Consider the following 26,809-nt stretch of genomic DNA (forward strand, 5'->3'; position numbering starts at 1 on the left):
TATTGATAAGTGTAACTAGATAATCAACTGAAAAAACCGTCTTCCATCCCCAATCTTATACTCATTGGGTAATTAATTACTCATTACCTAAGGAGTATCTTGTATACCAATTAATTTGTTATAAAATTACCCGTTAACACTCCCGGTCCCAGTTACATTCTTACTATACAGTTCTACGACCATTATTTTTTAAACTAACTTCATACTCGGTCCGATGCCCGAATAACCATCCTATATGTTTTGGTATTCGGGTTTGCATGTCACTTGTTTGCCAATGTAAATGAGAATTGTCCTCAAATCTCAATACATAGGTTTTATTTGGACCAAACCAAACCTGTGTGGGCTGAAGGCCTTTTAATGGGCCCATATAGATAGTACCTTTGAGTGGACCAAACCCAAATAACGAGACCATAAAGAATAATAGATCTCTTCATAAAACTTAATTAATAATTCTATATGATGTTATTTTTTTTCTTTACTTTTGTATAGTTCTATCATCAATTCATCATCCTTAGCAATCATTACTCCAATTTCACATCCAAACAAATTTCAAGATAACATATTACAATAACATTATAACAGAAAAAACCTAAACCAAAAACACACTTTTGCACATGCTAACACCTTCCTATAATACCTTAACAACCAATGTTATTCTATATTCATTACAACAATGGCATATCCTGATAACAAAACACATACAAAATCCCGGTTAGGGTATACAACTTGTTCTACTCGAATCAACAAACCGATCAATCTCATCCAAAACCGAGCCATCTATGGACTTTCATATCACAAAGCTTTGATTTTACCCCCATATCCATAGTACCTCAATAACCCTTCATCCTGTCTCCAATTCTCCTTCACCTTCACTTCAACCTATTTTCATCACCATATACAATTCATAATCTTTTTATAACCTTAAAAACTTAAAAAAAAACATGTGCCAATACGAATCAATACATTAACAAAGATATATTTTAAATGATACCTCCAAGAAAACCTTTTTCTGTAAGAAATCTTCAATATCGAGCCTTGAAGCCGTGGCGAGTAGTTTTAGAGCTCTCCCATCCTGGTTAAATAAAATATGTCACTTATTAAGACCAACATTAACGCAATTTGTAAGAAAACAAAATGCAACAATCACGTGCCTTCCCGATGAGGATAATTTTCTGCGTGTTCTTTTCAACTACAATCTCAACTTGAATAAAGTCTTTAGCATTCGGTCTCGTTTGATAATTTATAACATTTACCTGCCAAACAATTACAATAAATATTAAGCTCCAAACATTTTTTATAATTAAAAGAATGCAATTTTACCTGACACGCGTAAGGAACTTCATTACGAAACTGCATGAAGATTTTTTCTCTAACAATTTCGCCTATGAAGAATCTTTCAGGGTGCTCACTTGTTATATCCTGCTCCAAGATATGAACTTATATCATAGACTAATATGATAATAAAAACACAAAAAAGACGATTTTAACTAACATGCCTTGGGATATAATGCGGGTCCGAGAGGAAGTTTAGATAATATCCAGTCTTTTACATCATCAATTCCATGACCATACTTGGCACTCACAGGTATGACATCATCTGCATCAGTCGATTTCTCATACCACTGAAAATATTATGATAATGTATTAATGTTTGTCATTTTATCTCATTAAACATAACTGTAAATACATTTCTTACCTCGAGTTTCTTTGCCATTTCACCGGGTTTAATAAGATCTTTCTTGTTTAAAACCAGCAACACGGGTACGTTATTTTTTAGCTCACCAACACCTTCTTGCAGCATTTCATCAATCTACAGTAACACACATGTTAACCAAATGATATGACTATTACATACAACATAATAAATGTTTCTTTTTAAGGAATTGATATTACACTTTGGGGTGTCTTGCATGCATCAACAACCACTAACACACAGTCTGCATTAATGGCAGCATTTCGCACATTATTCATCATCATCGAGTCTAATTTGTGCATTTTCTTTTCAATAACACCAGGTGTGTCATATAGTATCATCTGAAACCAAAACCATAAACATTATAATAAAAAACAAACAAGATTAATCTTTTATAGATTAAATTATAAAAAGAATGGTCAAACCTGATACTCTGGTGCAGAACATATACCGAGAATCCGATGTCTTGTTGTTTGAGGCTTATCTGTTACAATTGAAAGCTTTTGCCCAATCATTTGATTTGAAAGTGTACTTTTTCCAACATTTGGTTTGCCTACTACAGCTACATATCCTGTGAATTACACATACAAGTTATCCCCATGTGTAAATATCCGCAATGTTGACATATATAACAGCATAATCATTATCAAATTGATGAGGAGCTGATTCAAGAGATAACAGACTCTTATCCAGGACCAGCTTGATAGGGGAATACAGGGCAGAAAAGGCCCAAACTTTAAAAAGGCATAACTTGGGCTATGAGTCCCTCTACAGAGCCCATTACCACCAGTCGATGGAAAGGTCTCGACAAGCTGGACCATGTGGCAAACAACCGCTAGTGGTTTGGCCCAGCCGTCAGACCCAAATTCTAATATTTGGGATTTCACTATTTGATGCTAAGATTTTGCCAATACAAATTTTTCCACACTTTTGTAATCTTCAAAGCGTTTTTTATTTAGCCTTACACATTTTTTTTCAACAATTACCATAATTTACATTCTTATTTTTAATCTTAATTTCAGTAAATAGGAGATTAGGAGTAGAGGTGCACACAAAAATCAGTTTATGAACCAAACCGGCTACCCGAACCGGTTTGTAACTGAGTACAACCGTAGGTTCTGGACCGATTTGTAATCCTCTCCATTATAACAGGTTCCGAACCTTTCAAAAACCGGCGGTTAACTGACCAGAACCGGTCAAGAAACTGATCACAACCAGTCAAGAAACCGGTTTGTACTCAACCCGGTTTTGACTTTTTTGTTGACCAACCTGAACTGGTTTTTACTTTGGAACCTGCCAGTGCACCTCTATATAAGAGTTTATTTGCAAATTCGAAAAATTGACAAAGCTGCCAAATTTACAACTCCCTTTAAAAGTGCCCCCCTATGTAATCATTTGAGAAATTAAGAAATTGTTCATATTTAGTATCTAAGATTAAATATCTGTGTCACAAATCAAAGACATTTGGTGCAATTGGGCACACTTCTAAGGTTCCAAACGCATTATATTAAAACATTCTCTCTGTATGTTCTGTTCTGTTATGTTCCGTTAGCCAAGTTTATCATCTATAATAGTTGTTATTATTATTTGATTTATCAGCAGATAAAGCAGTTGAATTAAACAATCAAAAGTATGTATAAACATTTGAATAGACTGACCGGTGCGATGGTTAGGGTCATGGGAATAGCCAAGCTCCTCCATCTCATAGTCATCTAACATCGCCATGTTCCTATCTGGCTTCGAGCTCAATGACAAAAACGCAGACGTTCCATAACCATCTTCTTCTTCTTCTTCTTCTTCTTGTTTGAATTGGGTTTGAGAACATGATAAGTAGTGCTTGGCGGGAGATGCAAGGGAGACGGTGTGGAATTGAAAGTGACGGCGGAGAATGGAGTTGGAGGGGATGGAGAGAGGACAACGGTGGATGGACAACGGAATAAGAGCCGCAGGAGTTATTATGGTTTGACGGGCAAGCTCCATTACTGTGCTGTTTATCGACTTTGTGGAGGGAGGGTTTGTTATTATTGCCAATTTCCCATTGTTTCCTTCCTTGCTCACACACACTCTCGCTAACTCAACTTATCTTCTTTCTTTCTCTGCTGGTGTTTCTATTTGTAATTTTATATATTTTTTATTCATTCTCTTTAATTTCGTTTCAACTGCAATTAAACTCGACCTCACGAACCTCGTTATACCTGGTTATTAAACATGTGAGGACAGTTTTGTCTTTTTTTCCCCGAATACACCCAGCCCCTCACGCGTGGGGGATTGCGAATCACGGCTGGGGTTTATTTGGGAATAAAAAGGACAAAACTACCCCTCACGTGAGGGGCGCACTGATGGGTCTAACGACCAGACTTAACGGGGTTAGTGAGGTCGGGTTTAATTGCAGGTAAAATGAAACCACAGGGATGAAAATCACAAATTTGAAACTATTGGACTAAAATCATGGATTTGAACAAAACACATGGACGAAAATCGCAGTTTACTCAAAAATTTATAACTATATAATATTTTCTGTCATTCTCACTTTGATGGGATGGTAAGTTGACTATAGTGTAGAATAGAAGGTCAAGTGTTCAATCTCAGTAAAATGCAAAAAAAAACTAACCTATTTTAAAGCATGTTTCGAAGGCGAGTTTCAAAACAACTTATTGACTTATTGCTTTCTCAAAAAGTCATTTTGAAAAACAAGAATTTGTGGCTTTTTAAAAACAGTTTTTTTAAACCTTTCAAAAAGCTGAAATAAGAAAAAAATTTGTGATAGTCTAATACTTTTTTTAATTTATTGTTTTTTGTAAATATCAATAAGCTAATAAGTTGTTTTCAAACTCAATACCAAACATGCTCTAAATTTCTTATAAATAGGTAACTAAGAGCCCCGATTCCCAAAATTGATAAATTCTACACCATGTTTAGTAAATAGAAAACACAATCAAAGAGCTTTTCGTCTTTGCTATATCAAGACATGTTGGATAAGAATTTGTCTTTTCAAGTGTTCAAGTTCCATGGTTAATAGAAAAAAACTGTAATTTACAATGTCATGAACAAGTATTACTACGTTGTATCAGTACTTGTGCTATAGCATTATGATAAGTTGAAATCGTTGCATCAGCAGCACTTGTGATTCTAAATCTAGTATGTTTTAATCACCATCATTGATAAAATACCATTGATGCATAAAGCCAAGCGTAGTGGGCGATGGATTGGAATAAGAAAGGGGCGACATGGGCTACAACACCGCTCCCGTGGGCGATTTTTGGGGCGATTTGAACGATGGCGAGAACTTTTTATCGCCTGAGATGTATATGTGCTGTGTGTGTATTGTATGTATGTATATATATTTATATTATTATTATATATGTTTGTGTGTGGTATATATATATGTGTATATATATATATTAGCCTACAACACAATTACACCTCAAAAACAAATTTTAACCCTTTGCTGACTAGACCCCACGTGTCGCAATTAGCCCAATTTGTAGCTCCTCCACTACGCATAACCTAACAATAATGCTTTGTGCATGTGATTGGATGAGTTATAATTGTTTACACGTCTAAATTTCAAGTGTTAGTAAAGACAAACCCTTATGCACTGACACCAAGTACCTAGATACACAAGTAAATGTGAAGTATTAAGTCTAGTCCGTATAACATATGTGAAGAAACGCGGATCCGATCCCCTGTTATGGGTCCTGGATCCAATGAGTCCACAGGATATGGTACGATAACTACTAACACAGTATGAGCACAACTTCCCAAAGTCCAATGACCGGAACCTGCAAAACAGACACCGTGAGTCTCGTTACAGGAAGGACAAGGTGGGGGGTCTTCCTGTAACCACCCTCCGGCGTGAGAATCAGTAACGTTCATGGTGAAGAAAGTACTGAAGTAAAGTAGACTAAATGTAGTCAGAATGCGAGTGAATGAGTGTCAATGAATACCTGACGGGTGGTCCATGGGACAACCCTTAATTGATTTAAAGCCGTAATTATCATGTTTTGTATTGGTTTATTTGGTGGAATTAGATGACTACGGTATTATTGATGAATTGTAGGTACAAAGGAGGTTCCGGAGCTATTAATATGTATAACGAAGAAACCCAAGGAACCGGAGATGAGAAAGAAGTCAAAAATAAGTGAAAGCGAGGGTGCATGGTCTGTGTCCACCGTGACCCACGGTTTAGACCGTGGGTCACGGTCCAAAGAAGATCAAATGGACAGAGGCCACCGTACCGTGGCACTCTGTCCCACCGTGAACACCACCGTGACCCACGGTGGAGACCGTGGGCCACGGTCCAGCTGAAGATGAAATGCACCGTGACCCACGGTGTGAACCGTGGGCCACGGTGCGGGTCGTAACTGCCGAATTCTTGTAGTATATTATTCGTTTTTGGGCTGTCTTTCGAGTTATCTTTCATTCTAAACACCTCTTGGACGATTTTGGGAGTGCAAGTACTTTATTTGGGCAATTGTAATCATTGAATTGGATTGGAGATTCATTTACATACATTGATTTATGCTATGATGAACCGAGTTATGAGTGGCTAGTACTCTTTATGTTCTCTCCCGAATTGTAAGGTTTTCTAATCGAATAATTGTTAATTGTTTATGTTATTGGTGAGATAGTATTTTGATCATATGATTATTGTGCTATGGTGATTGTGTATGTGTTTGTAATTTTTAGTGTGGTATAAATTCGTGTTCTTGACTATCCGTTCTTGGTGCCATAGGCAATCGAGATTTAGTAGAAGAGAATTAGGGTTAGCTATACTATATTGATTATTGAGTGATAACCTTGCATTTTTTTATAATCCAAGTACTTCGTCCTCTTTAATCAATTTCAAACTCACTTTCATGAATTATGTTTATGTAGTTCTTCACAAAAGTAAACATTAACATTATCAATATTGAAAACCTGAAATCGGGAGAGAGCATTGTTTCTCTTATTGATTAAAACTCGTTTAATTGTTTTAGTTATATTCGTTAATCACATCAACCAACCAAATCATTGAATTTATTTTCTGCACTTAGTTTAATATAGATTAATTACAAGGCTACTTAGCAACGCATTTTCCAAAAACTCTCTGTGTTCGACACCCTCTTACCGCTATCTAACTAGTTGTAATCGGTTTATCTTTGAGTGAGTCTTCGACTTCACGTCAAATTTTGGCGCCGTTGCCGGGGAGTAGTGCGCAACATGTGTTAGTTTTAGTAGTTTTGTGTTATTTTCGGGTTTACGCTGGTTGTGTTAGTGTGCAGGTACCTACAGGTGTATGCATACTAGAAGATCTAACAGGTCATCACCGCTAGTTATTGATCCCGAGATTGACAAAACACTTCAAAGAAACCGATTCTTACTTAGGGAGAATAAGTTTCTTGGTTCTCCAACAGCATCAAACAACATGGATTCACCAGTTTCCACTTCGGGTCAACCAGTCCCGACCACACCTCCACCAAATCCACCTCCACCAATCACTACTAATATACAAACAGCATCAAGTGAACTTCAACCACCACCCACATCTGAACCCATCAATGCTCAATTCCTGTATGCAACATCATCCACATTGCCACCTATTACCAACCTTTTTCCCATCTTTGGTGCGTCATCATCATCTCAACAATATCAACCACCACCACCCTTTCAACAATCACAATCAAACTACCAATACCAACCCCAACCGTTTATGCAACATTCAAGAACACAAGGTGACGGATATGGGTTTGACAGTGAATTTGATGGGTATGAAGTGGAAGGTTACTACATGGGAGGTGATGGAAGTCAAAGGGTAAATCCGGGAAATTTGGCCTATGGTCAATGGCAACATCCGGAATCGGTGCAAGGGTTTAATAGACAAACACCACCGGTTATTCAACAACCGCATCAACAACAACCGGTAGTTATCCAACAAAACGTGCAACCACCACCGATTCAACAACAAGTTCAACAACAACCATCGGTTGTTGTGAATCAACAAGTTCCGCCACCAATTATTCAACAACCGCAAGGGCAACCTAAAGATCCACAATTTCAACCACAAATGCCCCAACCATAGTTTCAACAACAGTTTGCGCAGCCAAGGCCCGTTTATAGGCAAATGGGTCAACCAAGAGTACCAATGGGGGTACCAAGAAGGCATGCAAGAGAGATGGTTAGGGGGATTGAAGCCCATTTCCGACCCATAATTACTAATAATCCGTCTCCGGTGGTTATCCCTCTTAATAATCAAGGGAGGACATTTGAAGTAAGGACCAATTCCCTTCAAAGTCTTCCGAAGTATAAAGGTCTAGCAACGGAGGAACCTTACTTCCACTTGGAGGCATATGACTCCATTTGCAACACAATTGGGGGTCAAGGATTTACATCGGATGAAGTGAAGTTGGTTCTATTTCAGTTTTCATTGGAAGACAAGGCAAAGAGATGGTTTTACACTTTGCCTTCTGCATCTGTTTATACTTGGGCCGAAATGCAACAAAGATTTTTAGAAGAATTTTACACGGCCCAAAAGACCAATGATGCGAGAAGAAGTTTGAGAACCTTCCAACAACAATCGGGGGAAATGTTTCATGAAGCATTCGAGAGGTTTAACATGATGATTAAAAATTGTCCTCATCATGGTACTGCTTTATGGGAGTTGTTGAATGCATTTCATGAGGGTTTGAGCATGGAGGATGAACGGGATTTGCGGTTGATCACTAATGTTACATTTGGTACAAACTATGAACAAGACGATTGGACGTATTTGGAACAAATGGCTGTTACTTCAAAGAGAAAGGATCAAACCGGTAGAAGAGCGAGACCGGCGATTGGTAGACCACAAGTGCAAGCCGTGGAAGAAGGAAATGTACAAACCACTAATCAAGTCATCAATGTTTGTACAAATTGTAACGAGTTGGGTCATGCAACAGAGGTATGTACGGTAGGTCAAGCGCCGGTGGAAGAGGTAAATGCACTATAGGGGGAGGTGGTAGGAATTACAACATGAACTCCAACACCTACCACCCCGGGTTAAGAAATCACCCGAATTTTTGTTATGGAAATCCGGCCACTCAATCTAACCCGAATTTTCAAGGAAATCAAAGCAATTATGTCCCTCGCCAACAATATAATAATCAAGGTAATTATCATGGCGGGAATAATCAAGGATTTCAAGGTCAAGGGGGTGGCGGTCAAAGCGGGTCAACGGGTCAAAGTTCATCGAGTGGTAATGAGGTTATGGACATGTTGAAGTTGATGCAATAAGACATGCAACGAAGAAATCAACTAGATGAGGCGCGAATGCAAAATGATGAAGTAAGAGATAAGGCCATTCAATCTTTGACTACACAAATGGGTCAACTCGCAACTGAAGTGTCCGAGTTGAAGAAAAATAAAGGTCAATTGCCAAGCGACACAAAGGTAAATCCTTCTCATAACTCTTCTCGTAATGTTCATATTAATCACGTTAGTGTTTTAAGAAGTGGTAAAGAATATAAAAAAAATTTATCACCGGGTGTGGTTGATGGGGAAGTTGAGGATATTACGGGTAACGAAAGTGATGATGAAATAGTAACAAATAAACCCACTAAACATGTCACTTTTGAAAAACCGTTACAAAATCCAGGTCAAACTTCAAATTTAAACGATAAAAATAAGGAGGTAGAACCAAAAGTGGTTCCATTTCCTTCGGCTTTACTTGACCCGAGTAAGAAAAATATCATTTCAAGAAGGGGTCCTCAAAAAGAAGAGATGTGGAAAGTATTTAAACAAGTAAAGGTCAATTTACCTTTACTTGAAGCAATTAAGCAAGTAGCATATGCAAAGTTTTTGAAAGAATTATGCACTCAAAAGAGGCAACAAAAAGTGTCTCTACGAGTGGATTTAACTGAGCGGGTAAGTGCAGTTTTAAAAGGAGACCTTCCTCCTAAGATTCAAGATCCGGGAACGCCTTTAATTAACATTCAAGTAGGCGATTTTCAAATGTCTAAGGCGTTACTAGATCTTGGGGCCAGAGTAAGTATTCTTCCGGGGGGGTTTATATGACCAATATGATTTTGGTCCTTTAAAACGAGTTGAGACAACGGTAGTGTTAGCCGATATGTCCCATAAACTTCCCTGAGGAATTGTGCGGGATGTGATAGTAAAAGTTGAAGAATTTTACTATCCTGTTGACTTTTTGGTCTTAGACTACTCATCGGTTGATTCGACCCAACAACAAAACGTTATTTTGGGTCGACTGTTTTTAAACACCGCTCATTCTATTATTGACTGTCGATCAGGCACGGTTGATATGGCTTTTGGAAATAGAAAAATGAGATTAAATGCGTTCACTAACGAATCTAATGCTTTATGTGGTGATGAGTATTTCATGGCAGATATTGTTGACACGTGTGAACCGCACGATTATGAGGACGATGCTTTGGAAGCATGTGTTTGTGATTTTTCTGAACAGGTACATCTTTGTGCATTGAGAATGGAAGATAAAAATCAAGAGGTGTTGGCGGTTAAAGAAGGACGACCACCATGGACTCATCAAATTGAAAGTCTACCAGCTCTGATTGATTCGGGTACAAAACCGTCATTGGAAAGTCCACCAAAGTTGGAATTGAAGGATTTACCGAGCCACTTGAAGTATGCGTTTTTGGGGGATAATGACACATTACCGGTCGTTATTGCATCTAATTTGGAAGAGGCCCAAGAACAAGAATTGTTGAAGGTGTTGAAGGCGAACAAGGCTGCCATAGGTTGGACAATTGCCGATTTAAAAGGCATTAGTCCATCTATAGTTATGCACAAAATCATCACCTACGAGGAGGCAAAACCAACCCGAGAGACTCAAAGAAAGTTGAATCCCAATTTGAGAGAAGTTGTGAAGAAAGAGGTAATCAAGTGGTTGGATGCGGGAATAATCTATCCCATCTCGGATAGCGCATGGGTAAGTCCTACATAGGTGGTACCGAAAAAAGCAGGTATACAGGTAATTAAAGATAAAAGCGTTGAACAAATAGCTACCCGACCGGTCACCGGGTGGCGAGTTTGCATTGATTATCGTAAATTAAACGCCGCTACATCTAAAGATCATTTTCCGTTACCGTTTATTGACCAAATTATTGAAAAATTATCAGGTCAAAAGTATTACTGTTTTTTGGATGGGTACTCGGGTTATAACCAAATTGCTATTCACCCGGATGACCAACACAAGACCACTTTCACCTGTCCGTATGACACTTTTGCTTCTCGGCGAATGCCATTCGATTTGTGAAATGCCCCGGCCACATTCCAACGTTGTATGATAAGTATTTTTCAGATATGGTCGGGGAGTCACTCGAGGTATTTATGGATGACATTTTCATTTTTGGCCCAACTTATGAAAATTGTCTCAATGAATTAGAAAAAGTTTTAAAAAGGTGTGTTGAGACAAATTTAGTTCTAAGTTGGGAGAAAAGTCACTTCATGGTGCAAGAGGGTATCGTGTTGGGTCATGTGATATCGGAAAGGGGAATGGAAGTGGATAAGGCAAAGGTTCGGGTAATATCATCTTTATCTCCACCTAAAAACATTAAAGGGGTAAGGTCATCTTTGGGGCATGCGGGTTTTTATAGAAGATTTATTAAAGGCTTTAGTGTTATCACAAAACCTTTATGTAATTTATTATTAAAAGATGTTCCTTTTGATTTTACTAATGAATGTTTGCAAGCGTTTAATGTTTTGAAGGAAAAGTTGGTGGAAGCTCCCATTCTACAACCACCGGATTGGTCAAAGCCGTTTGAGATTATGTGCGATGCTAGTGATACTACTATCGGAGCGGTTTTAGGTCAACGAGTTGATAAAAAGCCGGTGGTAATTTATTATGTGAGTAAAACTTTATCCGAAGCGCAACTTAATTATACAACCACCGAAAAAGAATTGCTTGCGGTGGTGTATGCTTTGGATAAGTTTCGTTCGAATATTTGGGGGAGTAAGGTGATCGTTTATTCGGACCATAGCGCGGTTCGATATTTGATGGAGAAGAAGGATGCAAAAGCACGGTTAATTAGATGAATGCTGCTTTTGCAAGAGTTTGATTTAGAGGTTTGGGATAAAAAAGGATGTGAAAATGTAGTAGCGGATCACTTATCCCGAATCCCATTGGAGGGTGTTGATGACCCGATGGAGATAAACAACGGTTTCCCGATGAACAATTGTTAGCCGTGTCGACTAAACCATGGTATGCCCACTTTGTGAATTATTTAGCAACGGGGTCTATTCCAAGTCATTGGGTGAAGAAAAGAAGACAACGGTTCATGGCCCAAGTGAAACAATATATTTGGGATGAACCGGATTTTTTCAAGATTGGTTCGGATCAAATGATAAGGAGGTGTATTCCCGATTCTGAAGTGTGGGATGTTTTGACTCATGCACATGCATCGGCGTGTGAAGGTCATTTTAGTGGTCAAAAGACGGGTTACCGGGTGCTTCAATGTGGTTTTTATTGGCCCACAATTTTTAAAGATGCAAGTGAGTATGCCCGACATTGTTTGAATTTTCAAAAGTTAGGTAGTATCTCGAAACGGGATGAAATGCCATTGCAACCGATTTTGGTGTTAGAGATTTTCGATGTATGGGGAATTGATTTTATGGGCTCGTTCCAAACTCGAATGGATTTTTATATATCTTGGTTGCGGTTGATTATGTGTCCAAGTGGGTAGAAGCGGTAGCAACAAGAACTAATGACCATTCGGTAGTTTGTAAATTCATTCAATCAAACATCTTTGCTCGGTTTGGCATCCCGCGGGTGATTATTAGTGATGGCGGGTCACATTTCAAGAATTTCAACTTTGGGAAGCTTCTAAAATGGTACAATGTAAATCACCGAATTTCCACTCCTTATCATCCAAAAATAAGTGGACAAGTTGAAGCTTCCAGTCGCCAAATCAAAGAAATCTTAATGAAGACGGTGCGGGTCGATAGGAAGGATTGGTCTTCCAAGTTAAATGATGCATTGTGGGCGTATTGGACCGCCTACAAAACTCCTACTGGCACAACTCCTTATCGGTTAGTTTATGGGAAAGGGTGGCATTTACGAATGGAGTTAGCACATAAGGCGTTTTGGGCGATCAAGAATGTTAACGCGGATTATAAGGAACGGGTGAATTGAGAAAGTTGAAGTTGAATGAGATTGAGGAAATCCGGGATGAAGCGTATGAATGTGCTTCCGCATACAAAGACAAACTAAAAAAGGTCCATGATGCAAAGTTGAGAAAACGGACTTTTGAAGTGGGTCAAAAGGTGTGGTTGTACAACTCAAGGTTGAAGTTGTTTCCGGGTAAGTTAAAGAGCAAGTGGATGGGTCCATATGTCATCACAAAAGTGGGGCAATTTGGTGATGTGGAGATAGAAGATGTCCAAGAACAAACGAAACAAGTGGTGAACGGTCAAAGGCTTAAACCTTACTTGGAAGGAAATGACATCAATATGCTCGATGTGGACCGGGTGAGTTACTTGTTACGCTCACCGGATGAGGAAACGAAAAAAGAGGCCAAGGTATGTTGTATATTTTAGTTTAGGATAATTTAGTTTTTATTTAAAATTTGTTTTAAAAATTACTTTCCTCGCTTTGGAGTTGTCCAAACCAAGTGTGGGAAAGTTTTTGTGATTTTTATACCGTGTTGAGGACAACTCGGATTTTTCATGGGGGGTAGGTTTATTTTATTTTTTTTTAATTCATTTTAGTTTGTTAAATATGTTTTTTAATATTGTTGGTTATTTTGGTCCCTCTGATAAAAAAAAATATTGAGTGAACCGTGGGCCACGGTGACTACTGTGTGACACGGTGAACAGGGGCACCACGGTACGGTGTCTTCTGTTTGTTTTTGCACATCTTAATCGTGACCCACGGTGTGGACCATGGGCCACGGTCCACTTTGAACCAGCAGCTACTATTGAGTCAACCGTGACCCACGGTTGTGACCGTGGGCCACGGTCCGATCAGAACAGACATGGGGGCTGGGTTTTGGGTTCAATAAACAATAAAAAAATTCAATTTTAAACAATTATACACCACACAAATCACTTACTTTTCATTATTTACTTAAATTATCATCTTCTTCTTCCCAAAACCTTTCTTCACAAACCCTAACCTCCAACTTTAAACCTTCATAACTTCCTCATATCTCCATCAATTAAACCGATTTTTGGGTCAAAATTGACTAGAATTTCATAAGGATTTCGATTATACCATTGAAATAGAAAGAATCCTTTGTTTTGTTGATCGATTTTGGACATATAGAGTCCAAAATTTTTGAAAATTTTTGGGGTTCTGGTTTAGTTTGAAGCTTTCTTCATCTACATATTCAACAACATCAAGGTATGGAATTTATTTTCGTTATTGATAATATATTGTATTGAAGTTGTAAGTTGGTCATAATTGTTCTTTTTACTTACTTGTTTGTTGGAAGAAATTAGTCTAATGATTATGGTATGGTTGTGGATAGTAGATAATTGTTAAAAAAATATATGTTTGTTGTATTGATGGGTTGGAAAGTATATGTTGAAGCAAGTGTTGAAAATTTTGGTCAATTGATTAACAAGTGATTATCCACAATCATAGTAACAAGCAAGTGTGGGGAAGTTTATGTTGACTTAAACTTGGTTTGTTTGGTTTGTTTGTTGTGTGTAGATGGGTAGGACTGCGGATAAGGGTAAGTCAAAGGCATCATCTTCAAGTGGGTGAGCAACCCAATTAAAGAGACAGAGGATGCAGGAAGAGCAAGCATACGTGCAAGTACAAATGGTAAAACCACGTGGAAAGGTGGGGGATTGTCAAAGTACCCATTGGAATGTAAAGCGGAGCTATTTGTTGACAAAATGGCTACGTTGAATAAACGACTTGATGGATATATGTGTGAAAAGGAGGTAAACGATCCAGGTTTTGAGGTGTTTAGGATAGTTGACAAGTTTGAAGCTTTGGGTTGGGAAGCAGTGTTAAAGTGTTATGATAACGAGATTAACACGTTATATGATAGAGAAATTGAAGAATGGGTGTCCACATTGAGATGTCCTCCCTACAAGAAGGGGCACGATATGAAGTTAATTGGGACGGTAGGAGGTCAAGAAGTGGTGATGTCATTTGACTCATTTAATCAGATCGCGCTTTTTTGACACTAAGCCAAGCAACTCATACGTATACCCCTCTGCCAAAGACTTATTTGATTGCCCCGACAAGCACCCCTAATGGTACAACATGTTAGAAAAGTTGATTAAAGCAAGATCAGGTTTTAGTGATCAGATTTTGAGGAAAGATTTGAAGATCGAGGCAAAATTATTGATGTCTATCTGCTTGCACAACGTGATGCCTCGTCGGGGGGACATTTCGGTAGTAAGGAACAGTGATATTCCTGTTTTGTATGCATTGATGTGTGGAAAGCCCCTTAATTTTTACCGATATCTTGTCATGCAAAATATTTGGATCAGCCGAGAAAGCAATAAGCGGAAGTTAATTCCGCATTGTCGACTGATCACAACATTGTTAAAGAATCACGGTGTGATAACTGACGAATCAGTGGGAATGACCAAAGTGTTGAAAGAGTTTAAGTTGTCGGATTTGCCGGGTTGTGAGTACACGCAAACTGATAGGCACCATGTTCTTGTGTGTGATAAGGTGAGATGGAGAGCAGCAAGAGAGGATGTTGAAGTGGAGGATGATGATGATGAAATTGATCAGGAGGAAGAGGTAGGTGAGCCCGATTACATGGATGTGGGCGGTGGTAGTAGTTCCCAACACGGGGGTTGGGATTATTCGGAAGGTTATAATTCTTATGGTAGCAATTGGGCCCATGAGGGGTCCATGAATGAGGTGGTGGAGAGGCATAGGCCTTCCACGTATGAGAATTGGTCTGATGAGTCACGTTCACTTTTCGATCATCAGACTTTTATGGGGGCATACGCTGAACGGGCCACAAAAGAGAGGCACGGACGGTTGGAAATGTGGAACCGTGCCAATGCATATGGGCGGGAACATGAGGTATTTGGATGATCGTAATCGGAGGATGCATGATCAGTGGCACGCAGGTGAACCGATCGTGTCGGATCCACAAATGGTAGATTACACGACTCTACCCCCGTATGATGGTTCGGTACGATATCCTGAACCACCACTTCATCATTCAATGTGGGTCAACCCGATGCAATCAATGGCACCACCACCACCACCACCAGAAGAAGGAAGCAACGGCGGCGATGGGGCGTTTAACTTTGGCCAGTTCTCAGAGTTTATGACATCTATCTTCGGGCCGGCCCACCCGCCTTACAACTGATCGAGCCGCTTGATGCTAGGTGAACACTGTTCTGTATATTATTGTATAGTTGCTATTTTGTTTGTGTGTCTTTTTGTGTTTTTGGGTGGATGGGTGACGGATAAAATACTTTTGATTAAATATTATGGGAATATGTTGGAATGAAGGTGGTGTTTAGCAAGTGGGTTGTTTTATTTTTCTTAAAACCGTACATTGGAGACAATGTATCCCAAGTGTGGGGATGAGGAAAAAATTTTTCGTTTGTTTTGTTTGTTTTAAAAAAAATCGAAAAAAAAAATAAATAAAAAAAAATCAAAAAAAAAAAATAAAAAATCAGAAAAAAAAAATTAAAAATGTTTTAATGAAACCGGAAAGCGGTAAGATGGTGAGGTGAAGTTTTGGGTCCCTTTTCATGGTCACAATTCCTTAAGTAACATGTGCGTAGTTGTGTTTTTTTAAAAAAGGGGGAAATTAAAATGGATCATTTAGATGGGGATAACGAGTCATGGGGACGGGTACACATGTTTCATATCGGCAGCCTAATTCCTCCGGTACGTGTGTGAGATTTGCTTTATATATAATACACATATAATATATAGTATATACAAATGTCATAGGAGTGCCATTATAGAGAGTAACCGGTATGCACATGATATCTAGAACTTGGTTGTCTCATGCATTTCGAGATCTTAATACTACCACCTGTATGGAGAAATAGGACTTTAGAAAACCCATATATAATGGCCTTTACAAAAAATAATAATATTAATAAAAAAAATAATCCCTACCTTACATTATCCCTTAGGAGCCATTTGTTGTCTTTTTCCATTTTTCTTTGCTCTTTTTAACCCACATTACAAGCCGTGTTAGCCTTGGCCTTTTGTTTTAACCCTGTGGATGAAACCCGGTATGTTAAGAGTTGAATATAAGTTGTTTGTCGAGTATTGTACCCAATGTACGTATGTCTCGGGTCAGTTGTTTGTATATATTAATGTTAGTATTTGTTAAAAAAAAGTTGGAAAATCAAAGAAAAGCTCAAAAAGAGTCGATGTTTGAGTAGTATCGTTTGTAAATAATTGTGAGTGAGTTGTTTGTTTGTTGAATAAATTGGGTTTCATCCACCATAAGTTACTAAATAAATCCGCTTCCACACCCTAACCTAAGCCACAACAAAACCCTTAGTTCTATTCTCTATGCAACCGGTGGGTAATGGGTGGAGATATGACTTGCTTCCAAGCTTATTACATTGTGTTCATACTTGGTATTGAGGGCAGAGAGATACTAGCACATTTTATACTGGTCCAGATATTAAACCGAGAGGAGAGATGTTATATTATGAGGGGTGTGATCATGTGTGCCCTAACCGGAAACAAAGTACACTCGTTTGGGCGGTTCCATAGTTTTAAATTGTAACATCAAATTATTTGGTGGGATATCAAGTGAACTAGTGCACTCGATAAAAATAAGGGAATAGGGTATGACTTGGGACCTTAACTGAACCGGTTTTGTGGTAAGATTGGTGGATACAAGTTGAATGAAATAAAAAGTTTGTGTCGAGATGTTGCTTGAGGACAAGCAACGATTAAGTGTGGGAATGTGACGGGTAGTCCATGGGACAACCCTTAATTGATTTAAAGCCGTAATTATCATGTTTTGTATTGGTTTATTTGGTGGAATTAGATGACTACGGTATTATTGATGAATTGTAGGTACAAGGAGGTTCCGGAGCTATTAATACGTATAACGAAGAAACCCAAGGAACCGGAGATGAGAAAGAAGTCAAAAATAAGTGAAAGCGAGGGTGCATGGTCGGTGTCCACCGTGACCCACGGTTCAGACCGTGGGCCACGGTCCAAAGAAGATCAAATGGACAGAGGCCACCGTACCGTGGCACTCTGTCCCACCGTGAACACCACCGTGACCCACGGTGGAGACCGTGGGCCACGGTCCAGTTGAAGATGAAATGCACCGTGACCCGCGGTGTGAACCGTGGGCCACGGTGCGGGTCGTAACTGCCGAATTCTTGTAGTTTATTATTCGTTTTTGGGCTGTCTTTGAGTTATCTTTCATTCTAAACACCTCTTGGACGATTTTGGGAGTGCAAGTACTTTATTTGGGCAATTGTAATCATTGAATTGGATTGGAGATTCATTTACATACATTGATTTATACTATGTTGAACCGAATTATGAGTGGCTAGTACTCTTTATGTTCTCTCCCGAATTGTAAGGTTTTCTAATCGAATAATTGTTAATTGTTTATGTTATTGGTGAGATAGTATTTTGATCATATGATTATTGTGCTATGGTGATTGTGTATTTGTTTGTAATTGTTAGTGTGGTATAAATTCGTGTTCTTGACTATCCGTTCTTGGTGCCATAGGCAATCGAGATTTAGTAGAAGAGAATTAGGGTTAGCTATACTATATTGATTATTGAGTGATAACCTTGCATTTTTTTATAATCCAAGTACTTCGTCCTCTTTGATCACTTTCAAACTCACTTTCATGAATTATGTTTATGTAGTTCTTCACAAAAGTAAACATTAACATTATCAATATTGAAAACCTGAAATCGGGAGAGAGCATTGTTTCTCTTATTGATTAAAACTCGTTTAATTGTTTTAGTTATTTTCGTTAATCACATCAACCAACCAAATCGTTGAATTTATTTTCTGCACTTAGTTTAATATAGATTAATTACAAGGCTACTTAGCAACGCATTTTCCACAAACTCTCTGTGTTCGACACCCGCTTACCGCTATCTAATTAGTTGTAATCGGTTTATCTTTGAGTGAGTATTCGACTTCACGTCAATACCTCATGCAGGTTGACAAGGTACTTATAGCCGAAAGAGGTAGGAAGGTGATTGGGCCAGCTGTCTTCTTCTAGAAGATCCTAATAACCGCCTAGACGCGTGTCCTCTTATGATAGGTTGAGCTTTACGTCCCATGTGCATGGGTATAACAACCTGGACACGCGTCACCTAATGATAGGACAAATTACACCCTGGCCATGTGCACAGTTATAACAAACTGGCCAGGCGTCCTTCTTTCATTGGTGGGCAAGTCACGTATTCCCCAAGTAACAATCGTGGACGTTCTTCTAGAGTATAGTTAGTTATTGACAGCTGTTCAATTGGCATTGCCCTCCAGTCATATTGGCGGACCAATGTCCTGTCCCGCGGATGACTTCTGAGGGTGCCCGAATGCTTCCGCGCGTGGTATGAGGACGTTCTTCCTCTTCAGTGATATGAGGGTGACCCATATGTCCCGCGGGTGACATGTGAGAGGCTCCTTTATGACCCGCGGGTAGTACTTAAGGGTATTTGGGTCTTTTTGGTACCATACCTCTATAAGTCCCGTCAGTCCAATGTTTCTTCCGTGTGAAGTCTTTATGCAGGTGAAATTCTGGACTTAATGTATTTTGGGGTTTTTTTTTGAAATTCGAAGTTAGGTAGAAAATATCTTCTGTTGATGTAGATAATCATGAAAAAAGGACAAGTTGGCCACTCGCAGGCGCGTGAACCGGTGATGGAACGTTTTTGACGGCTGTCACTGTACCCGTCTGTGCAACTTTTTCTCTTTTTCGAATTTCCTGCGTGACGTGGCGGTTGATGACTAGGTGATGAATTTCTCTCTCCACTGTTCATATCCCATCGCATTAATTGCGATGGGTATAAATAGGGAGAAAAATTTTCTGATTGAAGGTTTATTGCCTTTATTTTTTGATTATTTCCTTTCCTTTCTCTCTGATAGATCACTAAACTTTTTCATATTTTCTTATCAAATCCTTTGACAATGTCGAATGTGCAAACTAAAATTGATGAGATAGAAGTTTCATGGGATTATTCAGAATACGAGAAATTGTTAGCAACGTACGGCATTCCACCGGAGTGGGAGCCGGAGTTTCCTTATCCCGTTTCCATAGCTAGTTTACCACCGCCTGGTAAAATGGCCGTTTATTCGGATTATTTCGTTTATGGAAATTTCCGTTTTCCTATAACGAAATTTTTCATGAATGTGCTAACTGCCCATGGGATTTATCTCTCCCAGTTGCACCCGCGTGTTGTCATGCGAATTCGTCACTACGAGTTTGTATGTATAGCACGTGACCTGGTGCCACATGTTGACCGATTTCCGGTCTTTTATCGTTTTGTCTGTCGTAACGGTTGGTTTACATGTCAAGGCTTCTCCGATAGAAGTCTTGGTTATGAAGTTGAGAAGGGGTCTGCCGACTGACGTAATAAGTTTTTTTGGATCTCCGAGAATGTGGTACATGTTACCATGGTCCGACGCGCAGTTAACGGTGCTCCTCCGGATGTTATCACGGCAGCCCATGAAGGGCGCGATTGGTTCCGTACTCTAATGACGGAACCAACACCGATGCGGGCGCTACCTGAGGAGGCCCTGGTGTGGGAAGGTATGAGCCGCTTGTGGCCAACGGAGTTTATGGATCCCATCTTTGTTAATCTAAACGAACGTAAGTTATCTTTATTGCCTTTTCTTTACCTTGGGCCTTGTTACGACTTATCTTTTATCTTTTCAGGTCGGAGTTTTATGATTGGCGCTCTATTCGAGGATAGGGGTTGCGTCCGCAAGAGCATTCGTGATGCGGGGGACTTGCCCATCTTTGAGAAAACCAAATCCAGATTCCTTTTTCCCAAGAAGGTGCGGGCTGAACCCATTGTCTCGGACGCGACCTTTGAAACAGGTGCGTATGTTCTAAACCCTCATCCGTTTAATGCTTGTGCTTTCGATGGGACGATCGCCATTTTATTATCGAGTGATGATGGCGATGCCTCTGATTTTTCCACCTCTCAAGAGGAGGGTGAGTCTGATGACGATGCCCCTGAGTCTTCTTCTGTCTCCCATTTATTGGCAGAATTGGAGAAGAAGAGAGCTTTCATGGCTTTTCAAGCAAGCCAAGCAGATACCAAGACTGCGGACGCTGAGGTGGGACCTTCAAAGAAGAAACGAAAAACTCATCGTCCCAAGAAGCCACAGTACAGTCTTTCTGATCGTATTGATACGATGGAAGGTATGTATTTAACTTTTGAAATGCTTTACTATTTTTGGGCTGCTTGCTAAGTGTAATTTTTTATGCAGATCCGCTGATCTTTCCGGAAGATGTGTCTGAGTGGTTGCCTACTTCAACTCCTCAAACTGAGAAGCAACCATCTCCTCTTCTAGAGAGAGAGTCGGAGGACAATCCTTCTACCCCTCCGGGAAATCTTAACGTGGAAGATCAACCGTCCTCCCCTCCAGTTGATATTGAGGCGGAAGAGCCCAACAACCAGTCTGAGACTGATAATCGTTTCGACTATCTTTTTCAGACTGGGAGTGTTACTGGGGATCTGTAACACCCCGTAACCGCAGCAGAAACGTAAACGGGGTGCGACAGACTCGTCTGATATCAACCACATTGCTTATAAAGAAAACTGAATACATTAATATACTTCAAAATTACATTATCTCGTATTTCATTACCGTCTAGGTGATACACGCATCATACAATACGATACATAATTCTATTTATTATAATGTATCCTAACATTCCGCACGCAAATCTTACACACATCAAGCACTTAGCACGTAAGCAATCACTTCATCTTAGTTGTACCTGAAAAGCATGTGAGAGAACGGGTCAACTACGAATAGTTGGTGAGTTTCACAATTCGAGTAAACCATGATAAATCATTATCATAAAATAATATTATTATCGATGTAATTATGCTGAGCCCACAAGTGAAACCTCTGACTATCACACACAACCCCCGTGGCATATCCCCCGCCCACGGACCCGTGGCATATCCCCCGCCCACGGAACTGCCCCAAACCGCTATGCCTAACATTACATAGCAAAATAAATATAACACCCAATATAGACATGTGCAACTGGCTGGGAAACATCAGCAAATCCATGCCGGACCAGTTGGGTTTGTCAGACCAATAGTACTATCCACACTCTACCGGCTTTCAGTTAATCACTCGTGTTCTGGGGCCTTAGAATGCTAGCAACTCAGACAATTACCATCTTAGTACATTTCCGTACGATTCCCGTACAATAAAATATATGTAAATCCACGCAAATCCATGCGTTCAGTATGTATTTAAACATTTCAGTAATAACATGCTTCCGCCCCGAGAAACTATTTAAAAACAATTTAGAAAAAGGGGCTCGTGAAACTCACCTTAGCACATGCAAGCAGGTAACAACAATCATTATCAATTAACACGTCCAATCTGTAATATGATCCCTACGATCGTTATTATACACTTATTGTTTATATAATCTTTTAACCGTATCAACCGGTACATCTGGGGACACTGTTAACCCAGTACTGTACCCGAAATACTTCTACGGACTCAGATTGTGATATCGTTTAGAGTTCCATGGTCACAATTACTATTAGTCGTTTTTCTCGTTTTGCGTGCCTAGCACGGTTATCCGTTTTTATGTTTCAAAAATGAGTTTGGTCACACACGACCAGAAAATAGTGGTTGACTGATAATTTAATTAAAGATGTGAAATTATAGCTCGGTTTAGACGTCCCGATTGGCCGCGGGACCCGTTTCCGTCTTTGGCGTACCGGAAACTGTTAAAATAGGTTAAAATTACTCAAATCATCCGAATTATTTTCGGATGATTCATTTTTACTTGTTTAACTCATTTATATGAAAATAGTCCATTTTTAGGGTTTTTATACACCAGTCAGCTCGCTTAAGCGAACTTTACCGGTTCACTCGTTTTAAGCTTTAAAAGTTTGTTTTTGCACAAATAATTATCCGTTTAATCTCGGATCTTGAAATTTTGCACAAAAGACTTTTTGACAATGGGGAATTTAATAAAAATATTTCCAGAATTAATTTTTATATTTAAAATTTATTTATCTATTTTTAAACACCATTAAACACTAAATATGTCGTAAATCCAAACGATCTTAGAAAAATCCCAAATTTCTCCTGGATGTCCCCTGCCATCCACATAGTCCCCTGTAATTTTTCCAGAACCAAAATCTTCTTTTACATGCCATTTTCACTAAAACCGATCTAGAAAACCCTAGAACTCGTTTAACCAAAAAGCCAACCTAGACTTCTCCAACTGACCTCAAATTTTGTTTGTGACTTATAAATGATATAAAAAGCTTATCTGCAATTTTCCAGAATTTTTCATAATATTTAACTATTTTTCACCATTTTTGGCCAAAACCGAGCATTAAATTCACCAAATATTCATCCTTTATCCAAAAATTACCAAAACTTCACGGAACTCTTATTTTCATGCGTAGAACATCCCTGTAAAATTTCATGACCCAACTCTAAACCATCAACAATCTGTCCCAAAACACATACACCGAACATAATCGAATATACCTTTCGTTTTCCGCCACTACAAGCTACAAACTCGTCTTTCCGCCTTATCTACCACTACATACAGAGCCTACAATCAACATACCACAATGCCAAGCAAGTTACACTCACGATCAAGCCTCTTACACTATAGTTTCGGTTATTGCTTTAAAAACAAAGATTTAACCGTAAAAATCCGTTTTTGGTCCGTTTAACTCCTTTCTTGGACCAAGATCCCTTGTATAACCCGTATACATCACTTGATCATGCAAGAATCGGTTTTCATCTTTGAAACCTCATTTTCTTGCAATTAAACTCAAGAAACGAAGATGGAAACGTGATTAACTCGGTTTTTACTTCGGTTTTCTTGCTCCAAATGTTATGAAAGTGGAAGAGAAGATTGAATGTTGCCATGGTGCTTACAAAAAAGAAATAATGGCTAGGGGTTTACCCCCTTATTCCGTCCGCAAGTGTGAGGGGGGTGGGGTGGGACCCACCTCTCCATTCTAGTCCACATGTTTGGATTCTCGTAATCCGGATAAGGTTTTGGATAATCTGGTTCAGTTCATTTTTCGGTTAAACGTTTAATTCGGCTTAAAACGAGGCTAAAACGGTCGTTTTTCGGCTTAAAATTGAAATTTATATAAAACCGATTTAAAAACTTCAAAAACTTAAACCACGGCATTTATTATCTTAGAACATCATATTATTAATAATCGCGCATCTTTTTCGGCTTGATCGATCGTCTCTTGCTCGGTTTGGTATTAAAGGTTTCGTTTAACGTACCGACGTACCATTAAATCGAAATTCTTTTTCTGTGCCGTACTTTACTTATCCCGAAGCATTAATGCTTCGTAACATCACTAAATATCATAGATATCGTCTATAATTGAACCCTCAATTCGTTCGGGTTTCAATAACTATCGATCGATTAATCGCATAATCAATACGATGAATTATATATTCACGTACAATCAATACAGTGAACCCTGTATCCTCGTATAATTACTATGGTAATTCATGTATCCGACATTAAATATGACGTAACTATTATCTACCGGTTAGGGTATACCGGGTTTCGTCGGAATCGTTACAGGATCAGCAGGACAACCCTGTGTTTAATGAGGAGCGTTTCAGGACTGATAGGTCTCCACTTCGACCTCCTCCTCAACAATCATCGCCTTTCCCCGTTCGCCAAGAACCTTCAGGTTCCCGCTATTATGGAGACGCGAACTTGGGCGACAGGCATGATCTGTTTGTCCCTCCATGGGATCTTACTAACGGATCTCGGTTTACTGACCCCGGGGTCTGTATGAGTTTTATGAAACATTGTGCGCCGCATGCTAAGATGGCGTAACAACATGACCTTTCCCGCCACGATCTTCATACGAATGTAGCTTATCACCTGGCTAATGCCTTAGCCGGTAGCCAGGAGATTTTATGTGAGCGGCGTACTCTAGGTGGGAAGGTGGGAGAGGCTCGTCGAGCCGCTGAGAATGCAAAGAAGGAAGCTGAGGAGCATCGCGTTGCGGCCCATACTGCTAGATGGAAACAAGCCGACGCGGAGAATGCCCTCAAGAGTGAGCAAGACCGTAATGCTGCAGCTACTCGCTGATGGAAGGAAGCTTGTGAAAAGCAAAATTCCCTTCTTGAGGCCGCTCGGGCTAAGGCTCAAAAGGAGAAAGAAGATTTGGCCCGGGCGCAGGAAACAAACTCGGCCTTGGAAAATCAAGTGACCCTTCAGGGCACTCGAATCCAGGAGCTTGAGTCGAAGTTGAAGTTGCAGAGGGAGCAAACTGAGCTTAAAGACAAAAGTGTTCTTGAAATTCAAGCTGCTAATGACTCCCTCCTGCAAACTCATGAGGAAACGGTTGCGAGATCTCAGGTGCTTCAGGCGCAACCCGAACGCGCAGAGCAGGACCGTCAGTGGTTCCTAACTCGAGGGGTTGATGCTGTAAGTTTTTTCCACTTCGATGCTTGTTGCTTACTTCTGATTTTTGATACTGAAAACTTTGTATTTTTATCCTGACAGGTCGTCCGCCATATCAAGGGAAGTAAGGAGCTTACTGACAACTTTGCTAATGTAATGGTTGCTTCTTCTTCACTTAGACGTGTGTTAGGCTTTCACGAAGGAATGAATATGCTCAAAGTAACCGTTCATTCAAAGATCACCCTCTTCACGGTCTTGACGTTAAACACGAGCGGAGAATACGGGTTGAGGAGCACGATGGTCTACGCTTCCCGCTTCAAGACATGCTTCCGGAGTTTGCATCCGCCGAAGATGGCGTGCAGCAACTGAGGAGTTACTTAGGCGATAACTCTGAAAATGATTCGTCTGAAGATACATCGCCGAAGGCTCCAGAAGACGCAACGACCTCAAACCCTTAGGATAGGTTTAGGTGTCTTTTGACTTGTAATTTTTCTTTCCATGTTTGTAATATTTTCCTTTTGAATATTTAATGAGAAAGAACTTTTTGTCTTTTGTAAATATCCAACTGTTTTAAAGAAAATAACTTTAGAAGATATTTTTGAATTTTGAAAGTCGGATAACTTGTATGACGTGGCGGAGAGAGAAATTTCTGTGGATAATTGACAAGATGTGTATGACGTCTTTGACAACCTGTCTACAGTTTCTTGAGTCTCCCGCCTGACGTGTCACTCATCTGGTGGTCCGCGGTTTCTCTCTCCTCTGGCACACCATCAATCGCATTAATTGCGATGAGTATAAATATACCGCTTGAGATTTCATACAACTTTTATTGCTTTCAAACTTTCTTCTTTTCGAACCTTCAAGATATACAAGCTTTTCTGTGATTTCCTTCTTCGTCTTATCAGATGGCCGGAGAAAAGAAAGGTACTCCTAATATTCACGACGTCGTTGTAAATCTTAAAGACAAAGAGATTTTGATGATGTTGTTAACGTATACGGTCTGGCACGTCCAGCAGAAGATTTTGTTGTCACCAGTCCACCACCGAAGAAGATGGCTTTATATGTGGATCACTTCACGACTGGGAATTTCTGAATTCCGGTGACGAACTTCGTCAAGTCGGTTTTGACAACCTATGGGATTCATATTTCCCAGGTTCATCCTTTTGGGATGTTACGAATTCGACACTTCGAATTTTGTTGCCAAGTTCGGAATTTTGAAACGTCTATCGGCATGTTTGCCGTATTCTACAAAATGACCTTCCGCGACGGATGGTACAGTTTTGCTTCCGCTGGGAAGAACGTTATAGGCACAGAATGGATCCGCAGCCTTCATGGCTGGAAGCCTAAATTTTTCTGGATCCGTGAGGAGGTTATCCCGTTCCCGATGACTTGTCGGAAGGCGGAGGATACCATTCCTGTGGTTTTGGCTTCCGCCCACGAGGGGCTTTCTTGGTTTAAAGCCTTAACTGCTACTCCAACTCCCATGCGCCCTATCCACGAAGGGGTAATGTTTAGTGCGAAGATGAGCCGTTTATGGCCTTTTCCCTCGTTGGAACCGTACTACTAACAGACTAACAA

The 26,809-nt window shown here is 39.7% G+C and overlaps 1 protein-coding gene across 1 annotated transcript; it reads right to left on the reverse strand.

Annotated features, from left to right (window-relative positions):
• Positions 1 to 520: 520 nt before the first annotated feature.
• On the reverse strand, positions 521 to 3,709 carry LOC143630276 (GTPase ERA-like, chloroplastic). Its single transcript, XM_077099336.1, has 9 exons — positions 3,352 to 3,709; positions 2,119 to 2,264; positions 1,894 to 2,034; positions 1,697 to 1,810; positions 1,497 to 1,622; positions 1,321 to 1,419; positions 1,152 to 1,253; positions 992 to 1,072; positions 521 to 879 (listed from the first exon to the last, which is right to left on the reverse strand). The coding sequence occupies exons 1-9, from the start codon at positions 3,671 to 3,673 to the stop codon at positions 793 to 795; spliced, it is 1,218 nt and encodes a 405-aa protein (XP_076955451.1). The 5' UTR covers positions 3,674 to 3,709; the 3' UTR covers positions 521 to 792.
• Between the last annotated feature and the right edge of the window lie 23,100 nt (positions 3,710 to 26,809).

The sequence above is a fragment of the Bidens hawaiensis genome, unplaced genomic scaffold (genome assembly GCF_021521415.1).
Source record: "Bidens hawaiensis isolate Kalapana, Puna unplaced genomic scaffold, B.hawaiensis_p1.1 tig00005637_1, whole genome shotgun sequence".
In the NCBI taxonomy this organism is placed as follows: Eukaryota; Viridiplantae; Streptophyta; class Magnoliopsida; order Asterales; family Asteraceae; genus Bidens; species Bidens hawaiensis.